Raw genomic sequence first — 19,046 nt, 5'->3', positions numbered from 1 at the left:
TCAACCATCCCCCTCCCCCTCCACCTTCTGCAAATCAGACAAAATTGGTGTCAGTCAACTCAACTATGTTTGTGCTGCTTTGAAGATATTAATGAAAGTTTAAAGGTCAACCAGACCCCTCACTTTTACAAAACCAAAAAGTTTTGTAAAACCAAAAAGTATTTTGGATGGATGCAGTGGCGCAACTGCACATCATTCAGGTGGATAGAAAACATAAATCGGCGCCGTCCCCCCCCCCCCGAGGCGACGCTACGTGGAGTGTAAAACTCGCTACATGTACCTCGTTATGTGCGAGAGGTGAAGGAGCGTGAGGCGCGCTGAACTGTATGGGAAAACATAATCGGCGCGTCGCCCCCTCCAGACGGGGTTTTGGCGCCCCCTCTGGTGCTGCGCCCCTATGCTTTGCATACGCTGCATACCCACTTTTTGCGCCTCTGGATGGATGGATGGATGGATTGGAAAATGCCTATTTCTCCATCTTTAATTTCCCATGTTGGTCTACAAATTAATACTCGCAAAGAAAAACACAGAATTATCTGGGTACTTGTTTTATTTCTTGCAGATATTTTAAACAATTAATCATGTAAGAACAAAAATAAATCAACACTCATAAAAAATAAAACATCTTTATTAACTTTAGCTAAACATTAAGAGCAATGATAATCAGTATTTACACAGAACTAAGCAGGTCACATCACATTATTGAAAAGATTAGTATTTTATGGAGAATCATGTTTAATCAAATATGCATTATGCTCAGTTAAAGTAAAGTCAACTCTAGTTTATTTCTATGGCTCACTTCAGCAACAAAGCATTGAGTGCTTTACACCATACAATCAACAAATTAGGAAACAATTATAAACATTGCACTTTGTCAAATGCCTCCATATAAATCAAGAATAATCATAATTAAATATGCATCAACTATGTTAATCAGTGTTCCAGTTACTTATCAAAGGCAACTCTAAACAGGTGGGATTTTAGTCTTGATTTAAAGGAACTCAGTGTTTCAGCATCTTTTCAGTTTACTGGAAGTTTGTTCTAGATTTTTGGTGCATAGAAGCTGAATGCTGCCTCTCCATGCTTGGTTCTTGATTTATAAATTAGCAACGGTATTTCTTCTTCTTCTTTTTGGTTTCAGGGAGAACACTAGCAGCAGTCAAAGTCACAAAAAGTTTTTCATATATTCCACTATGGCTGAAATAATAGTAATAATAATAATACATGCATAATTCTAATAAAGAAAGGTGATTGATTGCGATTGACTTTGGAGAGTGAAGATAGAAACAGATTAAATAAGTGGAAAAATCTATCAGTATGGGTGTCAGATGCAGACAGAGAAAAGCATGAGAAAAATCGTTCAATAGACTCCAACAAACAGCCAGGTAACCATAGCAATCGAGATGGCAATAACTGACATCCCTATTCCCAAAGCGATGTGGTTCACCATGAGGGCCCGTCTGCTGCTCAGTACTGCCGTCTGCCGGTCACCTCTGGCAATGGCGTTACGAGTCTGAGGGTCAGAGAAAGCAAAGAAAACAAAACAGGACACGGTTACATCTACTCTCTAGAAACTTTTGGTCCTGAGGACAGGGACATGATGAGGCTTGGGCCCTGTTCAACATGGGATCCGGGTATTTAATGACTCTGACTATCTGGATTATGGAAAATAATTCCTGCCAAGTGACCTTAGACTTTACAACTCATCTGAGTTTGTCAGAACTTTGCCAAAATTATTTTAAGTAAAATTGTAATGGAAATGGTCATAATTTTTCTGTTCTTATTTGTGTTTAATGTTAAATTTAATGGCCTTCTTGATATATTTCTGCATTTCCTATAGTAAACATCTATTTTAACTTCGTGTGCAAATGTTATGCTTAATGTGATTCTCCAAACACTGGTACAATAAACTATTGTGTGGCCTTCAGTAAGTTAGTTATAATCAAGGTAAACTTCAGCATGTTACTCAAGTGATAAATACTTTGTGGTTCTACAGCACATTGGAGCAGTGATAAAAATAAATCACAAAAACAAATTAAATACCCTGCTTCAGTGAGATTACGACTCCCAGCAACTCTACAATAAACACCAAATGCACAGAAAACCTGTGAAGTCATGATGTTCTTTTTCAGCAATATTAAAAAGCTGATTGTTTAAAGATAAAAAGCAGCCAACTCAGAGTCAAGTGAACGTTATGCAGCTTAGAGCCAGAAGTTCAAAGTCAACATGGTTTTCAGAAAATTTAAACAGACTGATTGACAAACCAACAATGATCCAAACAAAATCCCCATAAATGTGCCATCTATGCTGAAACAAATTCAAACCAACCAGACCAGAAGGCTATCGCATTTTCTGGACTATACAGCGCATCTTACTGTAAGCCGCACCTACATCTTTTTTTAAAAGAAACCGTAAAGGTACATATATAAGCCGCTGGTATCTCCGCCGCTCTCGGTTTTCACAAGGACACAGCGAAGGGCCCTGCATCTCCAACACCAAACCATGGATTCGTTCACGCCGAGTTTACGTGCAGCGGCTCTATTTCCCTCCTGTACTGCCAGATCGACAGTCTCCAACTTAAAAGAGGCATCTTTTCCTTCGTGTGGTTTCCATGATGAGGGGGTGTGAGTTTGAAAACATTTCTCCGTCGTGCCTGCTGCTAGCATGTGCTTGTCCTAAATAAAAATCGACGCGTTCTTCTTTGATTTCCAATTTTGACTTCCAATGATTCACTTCCTGCTAAAGAGCCCCCTGGTGGTTGAAGAAAAATTCACAGAAAAGCCGCACTGGACTATAAGCCACATGGTTCAAAGCGTGGGGAAAAAAGTAGCGGCTTATAGTCAGAAAAATACGATATATTTAGTCATAAGTCACCCATAAATCATTGTGAAACACCTTGTGAATTGTTGAGGATATATTTGTCTTCAACAGCTACAAGGTTCAGAGTTGGTGTCTGAAAAGGTCACCCTCGTTCATCTTTTAGTTCCCCCACCCATTTCCCAAACGTCCTGTAAAACGCAGGCAGAGTGTCAGCGTCATCATGCGCCAAGAGCGGTAGATCAAAGATCAGTTGTCTTTATCTATATAGAGCAATTTACTTTACTGCCAGTTGTTCACACACAATTTACAGGTAATAAAAAAAGATACCACAGAAACCACAAGTTCTTCGGCTGACCTGTGTGTGAGTCACACTCTCTGACGCCCAGGGTCGCGGTATAGGGGGGAAAAGTGATGACAATTCTAAGGGCCCTTGACCACAGGGGGGCCCTTTCTATTTTCTGATTTTCTTTCTATTTTTTACAGAAATAGAAAGAAAATCAGGGCCCTGTCAGTCACTGTTATTGTGTTTTTTAAAATTGTTTTTAGCAGTAAACATGAAATGTTACCCCTCCCAGACCAAAAAGCACACATCCATATTTGCACTGAACACCCCCGTATTTGCGTTAAATGCTTGCCGTGCTTAGCGTGCTTGACGCTAAGCTGTTTTCAGCAGCAGTCAGTAGAAGACAAGAACGACTGTGGCAGCTACTATGCTGCCTAGAAAAATAATAAAATCAATTAAAAAAAATAGAGAGATAAGAGAGAGGAAAAAGACAGAGTATAGACTCTCTTATCTCAAAGATAAGTTTTTCTCAAAGAGAGGTGAGTAGACTCATCTCTCTTTGATCTGCCGTGAGATTATCAACCATTTAGCATAGTTAGCTTAGCTACAGACTACTGTTTGCCTCCACAGCATTTAATGAATTAAGGAAAAGAAATACCAAGATATTCATATATTTATCCCTGTACCTCTTACCACACTTAACAACAGGTGAGTCAGTCAGCAGCAGCTCTAATCCCCGATACCAACATAAACCCCTTACCCCCGTCCCAGTGAAAAAGGTGAGCAACACTGTATCCAATGACAACCTAGTTAGCATCATTCCAGGGAATCCATAGGGATTTCTCTGTGTCTTTACTCTTTTTATAATTACACAACAAAAACAATATATTTGTTGCTGACAGAAATTCAAACAATCTTTATATAATAATAATAAACAGTCTTTTGTCTGGACTGGATTATTTTTATATATTTTATATATTATATATAATATTTTAGCTAGCAATAGCAACTCAGGGAGGAGGTGGAGGAGATTAATCTTTTCACAGATTATCTGTCTCATAACAAAATGTCTCAACATGGTGACAGCTTTAACAAATGAAGAGAAAATGTATTTTTATTAAAGTTATATACTGCAGCTTGAGTGAAATGCAACTACATAGCATTTTTTGAGAAGCCTGGATTGCTTTATTTATATTTTGCATGTTGCCTATGACTGTTGCTCGTGGGGAGAGACCTTTCAGTAAGCTAAAACTAATGAAAAAAATGTAAGCAACCTATTTGCATACCACATGGACTGTTGCATGTAAAGTTCACTAGAAGTAAATATTGTGCTAGTACCTAAAGAAAGCAAGGCAGTTGCAAGCCTTTAAAATTTGCTGCCTTTTATGGGTCAAATAGACTCAAGAAATTGTAACAGCAGGGGGCCCAATTTAGTTTTTTGTCTTTGGCCCAAGATTCCTGGTGGCGCCCCTACTGACAGCTAATAAGAATGTTGACAAAATACGAGTTAAGATATACTTACTGCTATGGAGTAGGTAAGGGCAAATATTCCCAGTGGGAAGCAGCAGCAGAGTATGGTGAAGATGGAGTAGCCAATGTAGTCGCTAACTGGGCTTTCTTGCAGTAACACCACAGTTGGTTGCTGCTGGCCAATGAAGACATTCTGCTGGATGTGGTGCTGATTCAGATGCTGGTCAATACTTGTGACAGTCGGCTGTGAAAATCCGTAACCCTGAAGAAAAGCAACAAGAAATACATCTTAATGTCTCTAAGACAACTCTTCCCCAAAGAAGCAGAGGATGAAAGATTAAACCTTTCACGTGGTCTAATTCACCTTTGCCAGTTCGTTTCAGGTTTTATTTGTGTTGAAAGTAAGAGTTAATGTCCGTTGTGAAAGGATTTGGTTTTTCAGTAAGTTTCTGTGTTCAGTTGAGTCTCTGTGTTGTCTGGTCTCCCCTCTTGATTGATCCCAGCTGTGTCCTGTTTCCTTGATTACTCCTTGTATATTTAATCCCACCTGTGTCTGTGTTTCCTTGTCGGGTTCTTGTCTAGACTGCCTTCTTGTCGCGTCTATTGTCATTGTCTGTTCAGTGCTACCAGTGTCAGAGCCATTGCTGTTTGATCCCCTGTGCTCTCTGGACTTTATTTAATAATTTCTCAACAACCTGGGTCCACTGAATCTGTCTTCACCTTCTACAACCTGCAGCTCATGACAAGTGGTGCACATTTGAGGAGCTTTAAGTCATACAATGGGAGTTGAATGGATGTTTTTTTTTTTTTAAAGGTTTGTAACATTACAACCCTTGTAAAGAATCAAAATTCAACATATCTACATAATAGGTCAATGTGACGAGTTTCTTTGTTCTGAATCATTTTAATCCTATATATGAGACCGGAAACACACATGGCCAACTCACTGTTGGGTGTGTGAGTTGTTTATGTTGTTTTGGACTGAAGGACAGCAGAAAAACTAAAAATATTTTTTGGAGCAGTAGTATGTTTGACTCCATACTCGGTGTAATAAAGCTTTTATGAGCTGAATGGATGAATAAATGAAATGACATGGACACTGGTAACAGTGTGCGGCTAGCTATGTTCAATAAAAGTAGACTTTTACGTAACGCTAAGTCCTTTGATCAACGACTTATAGCTGTGGAATGAAATGACATGGACACTGGTAACAGTGTGTGGCTAGCTATGTTCAATAAAAGTAGACTTTTACGTAACGCTAAGTCCTTTGATCAACGACTTATAGCTGTGGAATGAAATGACATGGACACTGGTAACAGTGTGCGGCTAGCTATGTTCAATAAAAGTAGACTTTTACGTAACGCTAAGTCCTTTGATCAACGACTTATAGCTGTCGAATGAAATGACATGGACACTGGTAACAGTGTGCGGCTACATATGGTCAATAAAAGTTGACTTTTATACACTCTTACAGCTGAGAGGAAATAATACCAGTGAGTACTTTAGGACAGAAACAGTTGACAAAATAAAAAAAACGACGTGTTTGTAAGAATATGGGATCTAAAACCTTAGAGAAAATCTGAACTGTGGCTGCCTTTGTTGTTGAGAGGAAGTGAATGTTGTGACTCAGAGACTAGAGAAAAACTGTTAAAATATCATAAGAATGGTGATCACTTAACACAAACTGATAAAAGCTCTGACCTAAACAAATATCCAGTCTTATAGGATTTTAGTGTTTCAGGTTATGGAATTACGTTTAACGTTATTTTCTTGTGTTGCCTGTCCAGGTTCTGTTCTGGTTCAGTTCTCACTGAATTATCAAGGCACAAAACAAGTAAAAAAGTTCAAGTTTAGCATTAATTTAAATTGCCTGCTTCATTAGACAATTTATGTGGTTAACATAGTTCATACAGATTACATCACTGAAGCTGTCATGGAATATTATATGAAGTAGATATTAAATAAAACATATTTCTGATTAAACCTCATTGTTATAATTCAGCTGTAGAAAACCAAAGAAAATTACAGCAGAAACAGTCTAGTGAAATGCAAGAAAACATAAAAGTTGTTCACTTCATCTCTAATGTTATTTTTCTCCAGCTTGCCCGTGTCTCAAATCTGCTCACCTACATTGTGAGGAGAGAAAATGGGTCCAATTATCAGACCGTGGATGGATGCTGGTGGTTACCTGAGGCTGTGCCGAGTACAGGGGGGGATTTGAGGAGTTGGCCTGGTAAGGTGGAGGAACGGACGGCTGGTTGGTGGAAGGAGTTCCCATCGGCTTGCTGTAATCCATGATGTAGCTGTAAGGAGTGTAGCAACTTTCTTCCCTCCTGGTTCTCTGCAACTGTGAGCATCGGACCAGAAATGATCCTTATCTTCGGGTTTATGATGACAGATAGATAATAGAAATGACAAGGTTCCTGTCATGACTTTCACACCAAAAGCACAGCAGCATATAGATAACAAACAATTTAATATGCATTATTTTACAAGAAATCTTTTGATTTTTTTTTTTTTTTACCAGTTTCTCTTTTCTTCTGTTACTGGACCTCGGCACCTGTTCAGTTCTTTCTTCCACACTTCAAACATATAAAAGGAAAAACTCAGTGCTTTCAACTTAGACATATTCAGAAAGTATTAAGATTACATATATATATATAATAATTAATTCCCTTCTCACCCTCCGCGGGTGGTCTCTCTCATCCTCTGAGCTCGGGTCCTCTACCAGAGGCCTGGGAGCTTGAGGGTTCTGCGCAGTATCTTGGCTGTGCCTAGAACTGCACATTTCTGGACTGAGATGTCTGATGTTGTTCCTGGGATCTGTTTGAGCCACTGCTCCAGTTTGGGGGTGACTGCCCCGAGGGCCCCTATGACCAGAGGCACCACTGTGGTCTTCACCTTCCAGGTCTTTTCCAGTTCCTCTCTGAGGCCCTGGTATTTCTCCAGTTTCTCGTGCTCCTTTTTCCTGATGTTGTGGTCACTTGGTATTGCTACATCCTCCACAACGGCTTTCCTCTGTTCTTTATCCACCACTACGATGTCCGGTTGGTTCGCCATTACCATCTTGTCTGTCTGGATCTGGAAGTCCCACAGAATCTTAGCTTGGTCATTCTCCATCACCTTTGGAGGTGTTCCCCACTTTGACCTCGGGGCTTCCAGTCCATATTCTGCACAGATGTTCCTGTACACTATGCCCGCCACTTGGTTATGTAGTTCCATGTACGCTTTCCCTGCCAGCATCTTGCACCCTGCTGTTATGTGCTGGACTGTCTCAGAGGCCTCCTTGCACAACCTACACCTTGGGTCTTGTCTGGTGTGGTAGATCTGAGCCTCTATTGCTCTGGTGTTTAGGGCCTCTGGAATAAATGTTTCCAGAGGTCATCAAAGGTCAACCATCCCCCTCCCCCTCCCCCTTCTGCAAATCAGACAAAATTGGTGTCAATCAACTCAACTATGTTTTGCTGCTTTGAAGATATTAATGAAATTTTAAAGGTCAAAAGGTCAACTGGGCCCCTCACTTTTACAAAACCAAAATGACCTTTAAAATTTCATTGATCCATGGGTGGATGGATGGATGGTTGGATGGATGGATGGTTGAATGGTTGAATGGATAATTGGATGGAATAGGGACCAAAGTTGGGAAATTCCCATTTTCCCAACTTTAATTTCCTTTAATTGTTTAACCTACAAATTAATCCTTGCAAAGAAAAACACAGAATTATCTGGGTACTTGTTTTATTTCTTCCAGACATTGTAAACATTTAATCATGTAAGAACAAAAATAAATCAACACTCATAAAAAATAAAACATCTTTATTAACTTTAGCTAAACATTAAGAGTAATGATAATCAGTATTTACACAGAACTAAGCAGGTCACATCACATTATTGAAAAGATTAGTATTTTATGGAGAATCATGTTTAATCAAATATGCATTATGCTCAGTTAAAGTAAAGTCAACTCTAGTTTATTTCTATGGCTCACTTCAGCAACAAAGCATTGAGTGCTTTACACCATACAATCAACCAATTAGGAAACAATTATAAACATTGCACTTTGTCAAATGCCTCCATATAAATCAAGAATAATCATAATTAAATATGCATCAACTATGTTAATCAGTGTTCCAGTTACTTATCAAAGGCAACTCTAAACAGGTGGGATTTTAGTCTTAGTTTAAAGGAACTCAGTGTTTCAGCATCTTTTCATTTTACTGGAAGTTTGTTCTAGATTTTTGGTGCATAGAAGCTGAATGCTGCCTCTCCATGCTTGGTTCTTGATTTATAAATTAGCAACGGTATTTCTTCTTCTTCTTTTTGGTTTTAGTGAGAACACTAGCAGCAGTCATTAAAGTCACAAAAAGTTTTTCATATGTTCCACTATGGCTGAAATAATACATTTGCATAATTCTAATAAAAAAAAGATGATTGATTTTGATTGACTTTGGAGACTGAAGATAGAAACAGATTAAAGTAATAAATAGAAAAATCGTTAGTCAGATAACTTTTATCTTCAAGTCAGATTTTAATGACCAGATGACTTACAGTCTGGGTGTCTAATGCAGACAGAGAAAAGCAAGAGAAAAATAGTTTATAATACTACAAACACTACAACAACCACAATAATCGCGAGGGCAAAAATTCCAATCCCTATTCCCAGAGCTGAATGGTTCAGCCTGAGGGCCCGTCTGCTGTTCAGCTCTGCCATCTGCCGGTCACCTCTGGCAATGGCGTCACGAGTCTGAGGGTCAGAAAAAGCAAAGAAAACAAAACGGGACATGGTTACATCTACTCTAGATCAGGGGGCATCAAACTCATTTTTGCTTTGGGCCAAATCAAGATCATGAATGTTCTTAAAGAGCCAGTCGTCCCAGAATGTACTGATCAAACCCATTAACATTTAGTTAAAAAATGTATAAATATCTGTTTCTGCATTTTATAAGTACTTATTAAAATTAAATATAATTTCACATTGTTCAGTACCTTCATGATTTTACAATTGTGATTTTTTTTAATTTTTTTTTATTGCAAATAAAATCACTAATTTTGTGGGACTAATTTAAAAATGGTGTCAAGGAATTTTGCAATATTTGCGTTTCTGTATGACGTTGATTGTTTGTTTACTGTCATATCGATCACAAACTAGTAACTTGACATCAAATAAGGCTGAGGCAGCGGTGTCGTGAAAGTATAAAATACTGCCACCTACAGGAAGGAGTTAGTGATCAGCTAAACCCAATATTTTTGACCATTTTTTCCCAAAATTTGCCAAACATTTACACTTATGATTAGCGGGGGAAAAAATAAGGGAATCTTTTTTTAATTTTATGTGAATTTCCACAATCACAGAAAACTGTGTGGACTGATTGATATAATCTAGCGCCTGGAGCTTCGAGGGCCACACAAAAAGCGGTGGTGGGCCAAATTTGGCCCCCAGGACTTGAATTTGACACATGTGCTCTAGAACCTTTTGGTCCTGAGGACAGGGACATGATGAGGCTTGGGCCCTGTCCAACATTGGATCGGTTATTTAATGACTCTGACTATCTGGATTACGGAAAATAATTCCTGCCAAGTGACCTTAGACTTTACAACTCATCTGAGTTTGTCAGAACTTTGCCAACATTATTTTAAGTAAAATTGTAATTGAAATGGTCATAAATTAGCATTTTTCTGTTTTTATTTGTATTTAATGTTACATTTTAATGGCCTTCTTGATGTATTTCTGCATTTCCTTTCTCAGTAAAATCAATTTTAACTGCCTTGTGGTCAAATGTTGTGCTCAACATTTGCACATGGATTTGTGATTCTCTAAATACTGTTACAATAAACTATTGTGTGGCCTGCAGGGATTTAACAATAATCAAGGTAAACTTCAGCATGTTACTCAAGTGATAAATACTTTGTGGTTCTACAGCACATTGGAGCAGTGATAAAAATAAATCACAAAAACAAATTATGACTCCCAGCAACTCTACAATAAACACCAAATGCACAGAAAACCTGTGAAGTCATGATGTTCTTTTTCAGCAATATTAAAAAGCTGATTGTTTAAAGATAAAAAGCAGCCAACTCAGAGTCAAATGAACGTTATGCAGCTTAGAGCAAGAAGTTCAAAGTCAACATGGTTTTCAGAAAATTTAAACAGACTGATTGACAAACCAACAATGATCCAAACAAAATCCCCATAAATGTGCCATCTATGCTGAAACAAATTCAAACCAACCAGACCACAAGGCTATATTTAGTCATTGTCAAACTGTTGTTGAGGATCATATTAGTCTTCAACAGCTACAAGGTTCAGAGTTGGTGTCTCAGCAGGTCAACCCCTTTCATCTTTTAGTTCCCCCGCCCTTTTCCTAAACGTCCTGTAAAACGCAGGCGGAGCATCAACGTCATCATGCGCTAAGAAAGGCGGATCTAAGATTGGTCGTCATTCTCCATGTTGAGCAATTTACTTTATAGCCATCTGTCCACTACAGAAGAGGATTGGGGCCACTGAAAAAAAATAAAATAAAACAGTTCTGACTTTAATCTCAGACTTTAATTTCATCCATTCAACTCCAGTTAAATCATCCATTCAACTGGAGTTGAATGGATGATTTAAAAAAAACAAGGTCTGTCAGAATTCTGACTTTAATCTCGGAATTCTGAGAAAAAAGTCAGATTTTTTTTTTTTTTTTTCCAGTGGCCCTAATCCTCTTCCGTAGTCCACACACAGTCTACAGGTAATAAAAAAAGAGAAGAGTAGCCCCTACAAATGTTACTACTGGGCAAATTACTTGACTTTTTTCCTTCCATCGATGCAAGATATCACTTTTAATACAAGATACAGGTGTCTTCTAAAATATTATCTCCCTATTACTTTTTGGGGGAGCTTACTCATAATGCTAGAGGAGGATCTTTGAAATATAGATTTCCCAGACCAGAGCTGAAGAGAGCAGCACAGCTCCCTGAGATAGTAAATTGTACCTTTGTACAGTTTATTATCTCATGGAAGATAACTTGTTCCTGGATCTATCAGGATATCATCTTGCCACTTCCTTTTTGCTAGGTGTGGCACTTTGAGTCAGTTATTTAAAAGTTGAACCTGAATGGCTGCTCCAACAGGATAGTGATCCCAAACTCAAAACACACTTCTTTTTTTTCAGCCTGAATCTTTTTTTTTTCGACCTAATGACGGCAAATGTGCAAATTGCAAGGAGATTAAGTGAAAATAGTAGCCTATGTCTGTATCCCTAAGAATGAGGGAAAATCTTAAATTTATAACATGTGTAAACCCAGTTGTTGTTTTCAGAATATCCTACCAGTCCACATTTAAAATGTGATTAAAATGCAGCACTGGAAGCTAAATGAGCATTACTTTCATCGCTGTGGTGACTGCATGAAAAAGTCTGACCAGATTATTTCTTCATCCCAGACGTTTTGAATGTCCATGTACAGCGTCAGGGTTTCTATTCTGGCCTGTTTTGGACTGCGGATCTGACGGATACAAGCAATTTAGATGTGGATGAAACACAAAAACACCAAATTTCTCAGATGTAGGAAGGCTGTGTGAACATAACCACCCTTCCTCAAGCTCCTGAGGTAATGGTCCAATCATCACGCTGACTAGAATAGAGGAAACTTCAAAGTAACTTTAACTTTTATTATTTCATTTTTGATCTGCAGCTCATATTTATATAAACCATTATAAAATCTTTGCTGCTGCGTCCTGATTGTGTCCAAATAAAAACAAATGAACGGCTTTTCCGACTTTTTTTGTTACTTATATTTGCATTTCACTTAAAATTGCTCAAAGTTTCGACCTCAACCACAGAAACCACACGTTCTTCGGCTGACCTGTGTGTGTGGGTCACGCTCTCTGACAGCTAATAAGAATGTTGACAAAATACGAGTTAAAATAGACTTACTGCTATGGAATGGATAAGGGCAAATACTCCCAGTGGGAAGCAGCAGCAGAGCATGGTGAAGATGGAGTAGCCAAAGTAGTCGCTAACTGGGCTTTCTTGCAGTAACACCACGCTTGGTTGCTGCTGGCCAATGAAGACATTCTGCTGGATGTGGTGCTGATTCAGCTGCTGGTCAATACTTGTGACAGTCGGCTGTGAAAATCCATAACCCTGAAGGAAAGCAACATAAAATACATCTTAATGTCTCTAAGATGACTCTTCTCCAAAGAAGCAGAAATAAAAAAAATTAAAACTTCAAGGCAAATCACGTGTTTTAATTCACATTTGCCAGTTTGTTTCAGGTTTTATTTGTGTTCAAAGTAAGTTTTTTATGTCAGTGGCGCACATTTGAGGAGGCTTACGTCGTACAACTGGAGTTGAATGGATGATTAAAAAAAAACAAGGTCTGTAACTTTACAACCATTGTAAAGAATCAGAATTCAGAATTTTTACAGAACAGGTCAGTCTGATGGGATAGAACAGATAAAATCCATAATACGCTCAATTTTATTAACATGTATCTCACTGCAGATCATTTTATGTGTTTTATGTTTCTTTGTTTTGAATCATGTTAATCTTGTAGTTCAGACCTGAAACACACACAGCTAACTCAGTGTTAGGTGTGTGTGTGTTTACATTGTTTGGTAACACTTTATTTGAAGGGGATTGAATAAGACTGACATAACACCTGTCATGAACATCAATAAACCTTCATGAATATTTAACACTGTTGTCATAAAGCGTCATTCGGTAAATTATGACACTTTTAATACAAAGTTGACATTATTCAAAATGTCTTTGTTATGACAACTTGACATTAACCAAGAAATCATTACTGATATAAATTTGTTATAAAAGTATTACTGATTGCACTTTAAAAATTAGGTAACTTTATATTATTAAAGGTAAAGTTTAAACAGTAATAATTATGGCAGATAGATAATAGAAATTACAGGGTTCCTGTCATGACCAGACTTTCACACCAAAAGCACAACAGGATATACAGTGTGATAGGTATTTTTCTCGAACCTATATAAAAGACCACAGACAACGTATATGAATTTTATAGACAAAGCTTTTGCAAAAGGAGAACTCTCCGCCACGGCCTCTCCAGGCCGTTCACAGAGAATTCTGATCTCCTTCCACGCGAGCCCCTGTTTTATTGTCAAAGCAGAACAGCCAAAAGGGGCAGTCAGGAAGAACAACAAAGGTCGTAAAACTTCTAACCTAAACAAACCAGCCAGGTGTGATATCTGATCTATGGTCTGAGCCCAGTTCAAATCTTGGTCAAACTGTCAACAAAGAGGGAGGATAAACAAGAGACAAAATACGACTGCTCACAGGCAGTTAGGAGGTATTCTGGTTGATAAGAATTAAGGTCTGGGAAACACAGAGTTAACTGTCTCACATGAAGATGAAACAGTCAGTCGTAACCTCCAGGTCAGTTTATACACACATAAGGAAGAGAACACTTAAAACTAAAAATCACAATAATACTGATTAACATTAGACTGAATATGAACTAAAGTAATAACAAAATGATAATACCAAAAAATATCTAACACAGTGTATCACAAAAGTGGGTACACCCCTCACATTTCTGCAGATATTTAAGTACAACTTTTCATGGGACAACACTGACAAAATGACACTTTGACACAATCAAAAGCAGTCTGTGTGCAACTTATTATATAGCAGTATAAATTTAATCTTCTCTCAAAATAACTCTATATACAGTGATTAATGTCTTAACCACCGGCAACAAAAGTGAGTACATCCCCAAGAGACTACACCCCTAAAGGTCCAAATTGAGCACTGCTTGTCATTTCCCCTCCAAAATGCCATGTGACTAGTTAGTGTTACTACGTCTGAGGTGTGCATATGGACCAGGTGTGTTAGATTTTGTAGTACAGATCTCACATCCTCTCATACACTGAAAGTTCCACCATGGCACCTCATGGCAAAGAACTCTCTGAGGATCTTAAAAGATGAATTTTTGCGCTACATGAAGATGGTCAAGGCTACAGGAAGATTGTTAACACCCTGGAACTGAGCTGCAGCACAGTGGCAAAGATCATATAGGAGGGTCCACTCAGAACAGACGTCACGTTGGTGTCCAAAGAAGGTGAGTGCGCGTGCTCAGCGTCCCGTCTAAATGCTGCCTTTGAAAGACAGGCAGCAACTCCACTTTATTCACCAAAAACGTTTTTTTTTTAATTCACCAAAAACTGATCTGTAATCTGGAACGTTCACTACGTTGAGCTCCAGTTAGCCACCTTATCTCACTGTGTGAGAGGCAATTGTATCATGCGTCACGGGCAAAAGGTCAAAGGCAACAAGGTGACCGGAGGGCTTATAATGTTGTACAAAAAAAACCGCAACAAAAAAACAAATTATTTTAGTACATGTTATTATGTGTCAGAAGAGGGCTTAGGAAATAATAATACAGAAAAAAATAAAATAAAATTGACCAAAAGGGCAGTTGGGGGCAAGGAGCAAAAAGGGCAGGTGCTCAAGCCCCTCTAAAACCCTTGCTCTGCACGTGCCTGCTCTCATACTTATCACTGACAGTTCCACCATGGCACCTCATGGCAAAGAACTCTCTGAGGATCTTAAAAGATGAATTTTTGCGCTACATGAAGATGGTCAAGGCTACAGGAAGATTGTTAACACCCTGGAACTGAGCTGCAGCACAGTGGCAAAGATCATATAGGAGGGTCCGCTCAGAACAGACGTCGTCCAAAGAAGGTGAGTGTGCGTGCTCAGCGTCATGTCTAAATGCTGCCTTTGAAAGACAGGCACAGGGGTTCTGTCAGCATTGCTGCAGAGATTGAAGAGGTCGGGGGTCAGCCTGTCAGTGCTCAGATCATACGCCGCACATTACATCAACATGGTCTGCATGTCTGTAACCCCAGAAGGAAGCCTCTTCTGAAGTCTGCACACAAGAAAGCCTGCAAACAGTTTGCTGAAGACATGTCAACAAAGGACATGGATTTCTGGAACCAGGTCCCGTCGTCCGATGAGACCAAGATTCATTTGTTTGGTTCAGATGGTGTAAAGCATGTGTGGCAGCTGTCAGGTGAGGGGAAGCTTGTTGGTGGGAATGCCATGATCTGGGGCTGCAGGAGTGCAGCAGGTGTTGGGGAGTTACATTTCATGAACTCCAATATGTACTGTGAAATACTGAAGTTCCAACATGATAATGACCCCAAACACACCTCTAAGATGACCACTGCTTTACTGAAGAGGCTGCAGGTACAGATGATGGACTGAGCAAGCATGTCTCCAGACCTAAACCCAATAGAACGTCTTTGGGACGTCCTCAAGCGGAAGGAGGAGGAGCGCATTTTCTGTAACACTTTATTTGATGGGGTGTACGTAAGACTGACATGACACTGTCATAAACGTGACACACCTGTCATGTTCATGAATGTTTACGTCTGTTTTCATCAAGTGTCTTTCTGTAAATAATTACACTTTTAATGCAAAGTTGACAATTTTAATAGACCTTTAATGCGAGTTTTAATTAAACATTGCATTAAAAGTGCTGTTATTTACCAAACAAAGCAAAGTTGAGACTTTTAATGCAACTTTTCAGGCATTACGTCGCGATGAATGTAGCTTCATGGAAAGTCAGTTTTGCATATATATCTCTACTATCTATCCCAGATAGTAGTGCGAACTATCTAGGATAGTTCGCACAAAGAGCGAATTCACTAAATGTTGACTTAGAAATGTGATCCGATGACCAATAAACAAATTGCTTCCATCCCATGGCAGACAAAATGCAAATGTCGAGCTGCTGAACCTACAAGTCTGACCTTGAACCTGTGACTGTGATAATAAGTTGCTTTCATACAAGCCGATGTTCAGAAAGCGACCAATAAATGAGGCTTATTGCGGACAACAGCTCAGTTAGAAATCTCCCCCCAACGTTACGGAAGCAAAATATAACCTGCTCTGACAGATATTATTTTATTCTCTATTTTTTACTTCTTTTTATTTTACAGAAGGAGGACAAATCTGCACAAACCGTCATTCCTACTTTGATTCTTTTGTTTAGTGTACTTTCAGACATGCTGCGGTGTCTGTTGCTCATCGGTTTGATTGGTAAGTGGCTCATTTTGATCCCGTCTGGCACCAGGAAAAAAGAAAATCATGATGAAACCATTTTTCTTAGTTTTTTCATGTATGTGAAAAGTTTCCATTACTTTCCATGAAGGTTATAGTTAAAACAATGAAAGAGGTGAATGACAAGTCCAGTTTGAGGATATTTCAAATTAAATGTTTTCACAGGGAGGCTGAAGGTGTCCCAGCAGACGACAGGTAGGACCAAATGTATTCACTGGTAGACGTTATACTGTTTTAGACATTTTGAAGTTCTATAATCAAATTATTTCTTTTTCCTCCGTAGCTCAGTGTAACACTCAAATTTTAGATCTTACAAACTCCAAATCCTCTCAGTCTTCAACTTACGTCTATGGCGAATACAGCTCTGCCAAAGCCATCGATGGAAATCGGTCAACATGTTCAAACACTAAAGAATTGCCTGATTCCTGGTGGAGCGTTGATCTGCAGGGTGTTTACAACATTTCCTGCATCTCAATATACAATAAAAAGGCTGACCATTCTAATATAGATGGGGTGAAGATCTACATTGGGAACTTTCCTCAGAACAACAGCATCAACAACAAGCTGTAAGAACCTTAAATTGATTTATTTAGTATTTTCAGGCTGCCAGCTTTATACTTATGCCAACATCACTATAAATATAATTGCACACAGCTATGACTTCACAGATAAAGCCAGGATTAATCTCACATCACCATTCTTGACTTCTCCTCATTTTGTTTCAGGGTTTATAACATCACCAACTTCACAGTCGACCAAAACAATCTCTACTCGTTTGGTCCAGCGCTGGGGCGTTATGTCACCATCATGCCAAAAACGCCTCTAGTCCTCTGTGAAGTGGACATCACAGGCAATAAGATAGGTAATAATTAACGTCTTCCTCCATGAAGGAGGCTCGTTGGCGGAAATATGAGAAACGATGGAGGTCGAACACCTCGACATGCATCAGTGTGAACATTAAGCATATCAAAGAAAGCTGAATGTTGGCAAACTCAACAATATGAGGAGACTTGAAGCAAATTACCAACTTTGGTGTTGTTGTATGTACTGGAGTGTGTGTAGGCTGGATTTAACCTGGAAAAGTTTGTGTGAGTCTTATTTTCATTTCAATAAGGTGAATCCGATCTTTTGCATTCAGGGACTCTTAATGTCCCGTTCAGACCTTTGAGTCAGCCTGTGAGTTTGTCACATTCAGATTAAAGTCTCTCATGTCGCACTGCAGGTTGTGTTGATGGACCCAGTTGCAGCAGGCGCAGGCGTTGAGCAGATTTTGGTGATTTAATGAAAAAAATGAAGGACAAAAATAAAAAAGAACAAGACTCATCTAATCAAAATGAGAAACTAACGCAAAAATAATGATGACACTAAAATCAAATAAAAAATCAATCAAAACAACTTAAGATCCTCACATCTTAAGTCATTTTCTAAAATGTTAGTGCTAAACATTAGAGTAGACTGGATATGAAAAGCTAAAAAATGTTCCTCTGGTTGAACAACATATATGTACTTTTTATTTTACGTTGTGCCAATTCTTGATTTATTATTTTTTTATGTTTATATTTGCTCTTCTAGAATCCCCCTTTAAATTGATTGACCAAAACAAGACCTGGGAAGAAGCCCTGTACTACTGCAGAGATAACCACGGAGATCTGGCCTCCATCTTGGATGAACAGATGCAGACCTTTGCTGAGCTGGAGGCTGAGAAAGCCAACAGTCCCTTCGTGTGGATCGGACTTCACTACGCCTGCACTCTGGACTTCTGGTTCTGGGTTGATGACAACGTTGTAGAGTTTAATCGCTGGGAATCGAATGGCTATGAAGAAAGCTGTGACATGAGTGGAGCCATGAAGACACAGGGAAACCATCGCTGGTTCAGCAAGTCTGATGATGAAGAGTTTAATTTCATCTGTGCATCATAAAAAAACAACTATAATGTGCAGTGAGACAGGCTTTAGCAGTGGGTTTATTATGTTCTGGTAATCATAAATAAGACATTTACTCAGTTACATTTACATAATATGTTATGATCAGTCACTCAGTACTTGAGTAGCCTTTTACTAAATACCTTTAAGCCTTTGAATTAGTCTTTGAATGAATATTTTTACTTTTACTTTAGTAAGAATGTGTTGAAGTTCTGATGCTTACATCTGTACAACTTTTGGGTCGTCTACCCACCTTTGTATATTGCTAAAGTGGCTATGTAATGTTTCTATGCTAACATCAGTCACCCTTATCAGTCATAATTTCTTAAAGAAACACTGATATAATTTATGCTGTGACTTGCTGAATAAAGAAACATTTGATTTTGTCTTTATATGCATTTTGCTTTATAAATCCAGTTTCTTTTTTTCTTTTTCTTTCTTCGGAAAGACGTGAGAACCTAAAAT

General features: G+C 38.6%; 2 protein-coding genes across 4 annotated transcripts in view; one reads left to right on the top strand and one right to left on the bottom strand.

The window, feature by feature from the left end:
• Positions 1-18,973, top strand: part of LOC106909919 (uncharacterized) — a 47,219-nt gene extending 28,246 nt beyond the window's left edge. The window contains exons 3-7 of one of the 3 annotated variants that reach the window (XM_088014019.1): positions 16,592-16,638; positions 16,825-16,854; positions 16,943-17,225; positions 17,385-17,521; positions 18,232-18,973. In XM_088014019.1, the coding sequence (XP_087870145.1) occupies positions 16,592-16,638; positions 16,825-16,854; positions 16,943-17,225; positions 17,385-17,521; positions 18,232-18,578 (844 nt within the window). In that variant the 3' untranslated portion in view covers positions 18,579-18,973. Of the gene's footprint in view, positions 1-16,173; positions 16,639-16,824; positions 16,855-16,942; positions 17,226-17,384; positions 17,522-18,231 lie in introns of those variants that run through there. The other 2 variants (XM_088014020.1, XM_014976429.2) reach the window with 2 other exon arrangements.
• LOC148155095 (uncharacterized) lies at positions 1,361-7,256 on the bottom strand. Its single transcript, XM_088013925.1, has 3 exons — positions 6,762-7,256; positions 4,626-4,835; positions 1,361-1,513 (listed from the first exon to the last, which is right to left on the bottom strand). The coding sequence occupies exons 1-3, from the start codon at positions 6,867-6,869 to the stop codon at positions 1,361-1,363; spliced, it is 471 nt and encodes a 156-aa protein (XP_087870051.1). The 5' UTR covers positions 6,870-7,256.
• Positions 18,974-19,046: the final 73 nt, after the last annotated feature.

Source organism: Poecilia mexicana, unplaced genomic scaffold (genome assembly GCF_051168715.1).
Source record: "Poecilia mexicana isolate PSO_F unplaced genomic scaffold, ASM5116871v1 scaffold_16, whole genome shotgun sequence".
Lineage (NCBI taxonomy): Eukaryota > Metazoa > Chordata > Actinopteri > Cyprinodontiformes > Poeciliidae > Poecilia > Poecilia mexicana.
This window is presented reverse-complemented; position numbering and strand designations above follow the sequence as displayed.

Excerpts from the sequence above, each read along its gene's own strand:
- LOC148155095 (XM_088013925.1), bottom strand. The coding sequence starts at position 6,869 with ATGGATTACAGCAAGCCGATGGGAACTCCTTCCACCAACCAGCCGTCC. Across the intron at positions 4,836-6,761 it reads TGTACTCGGCACAGCCTCAG|GGTTACGGATTTTCACAGCC; the intron begins GTAACCACCAGC and ends GCTTTTCTTCAG. Across the intron at positions 1,514-4,625 it reads CCCTTACCTACTCCATAGCA|ACTCGTAACGCCATTGCCAG; the intron begins GTAAGTATATCT and ends TCTGACCCTCAG.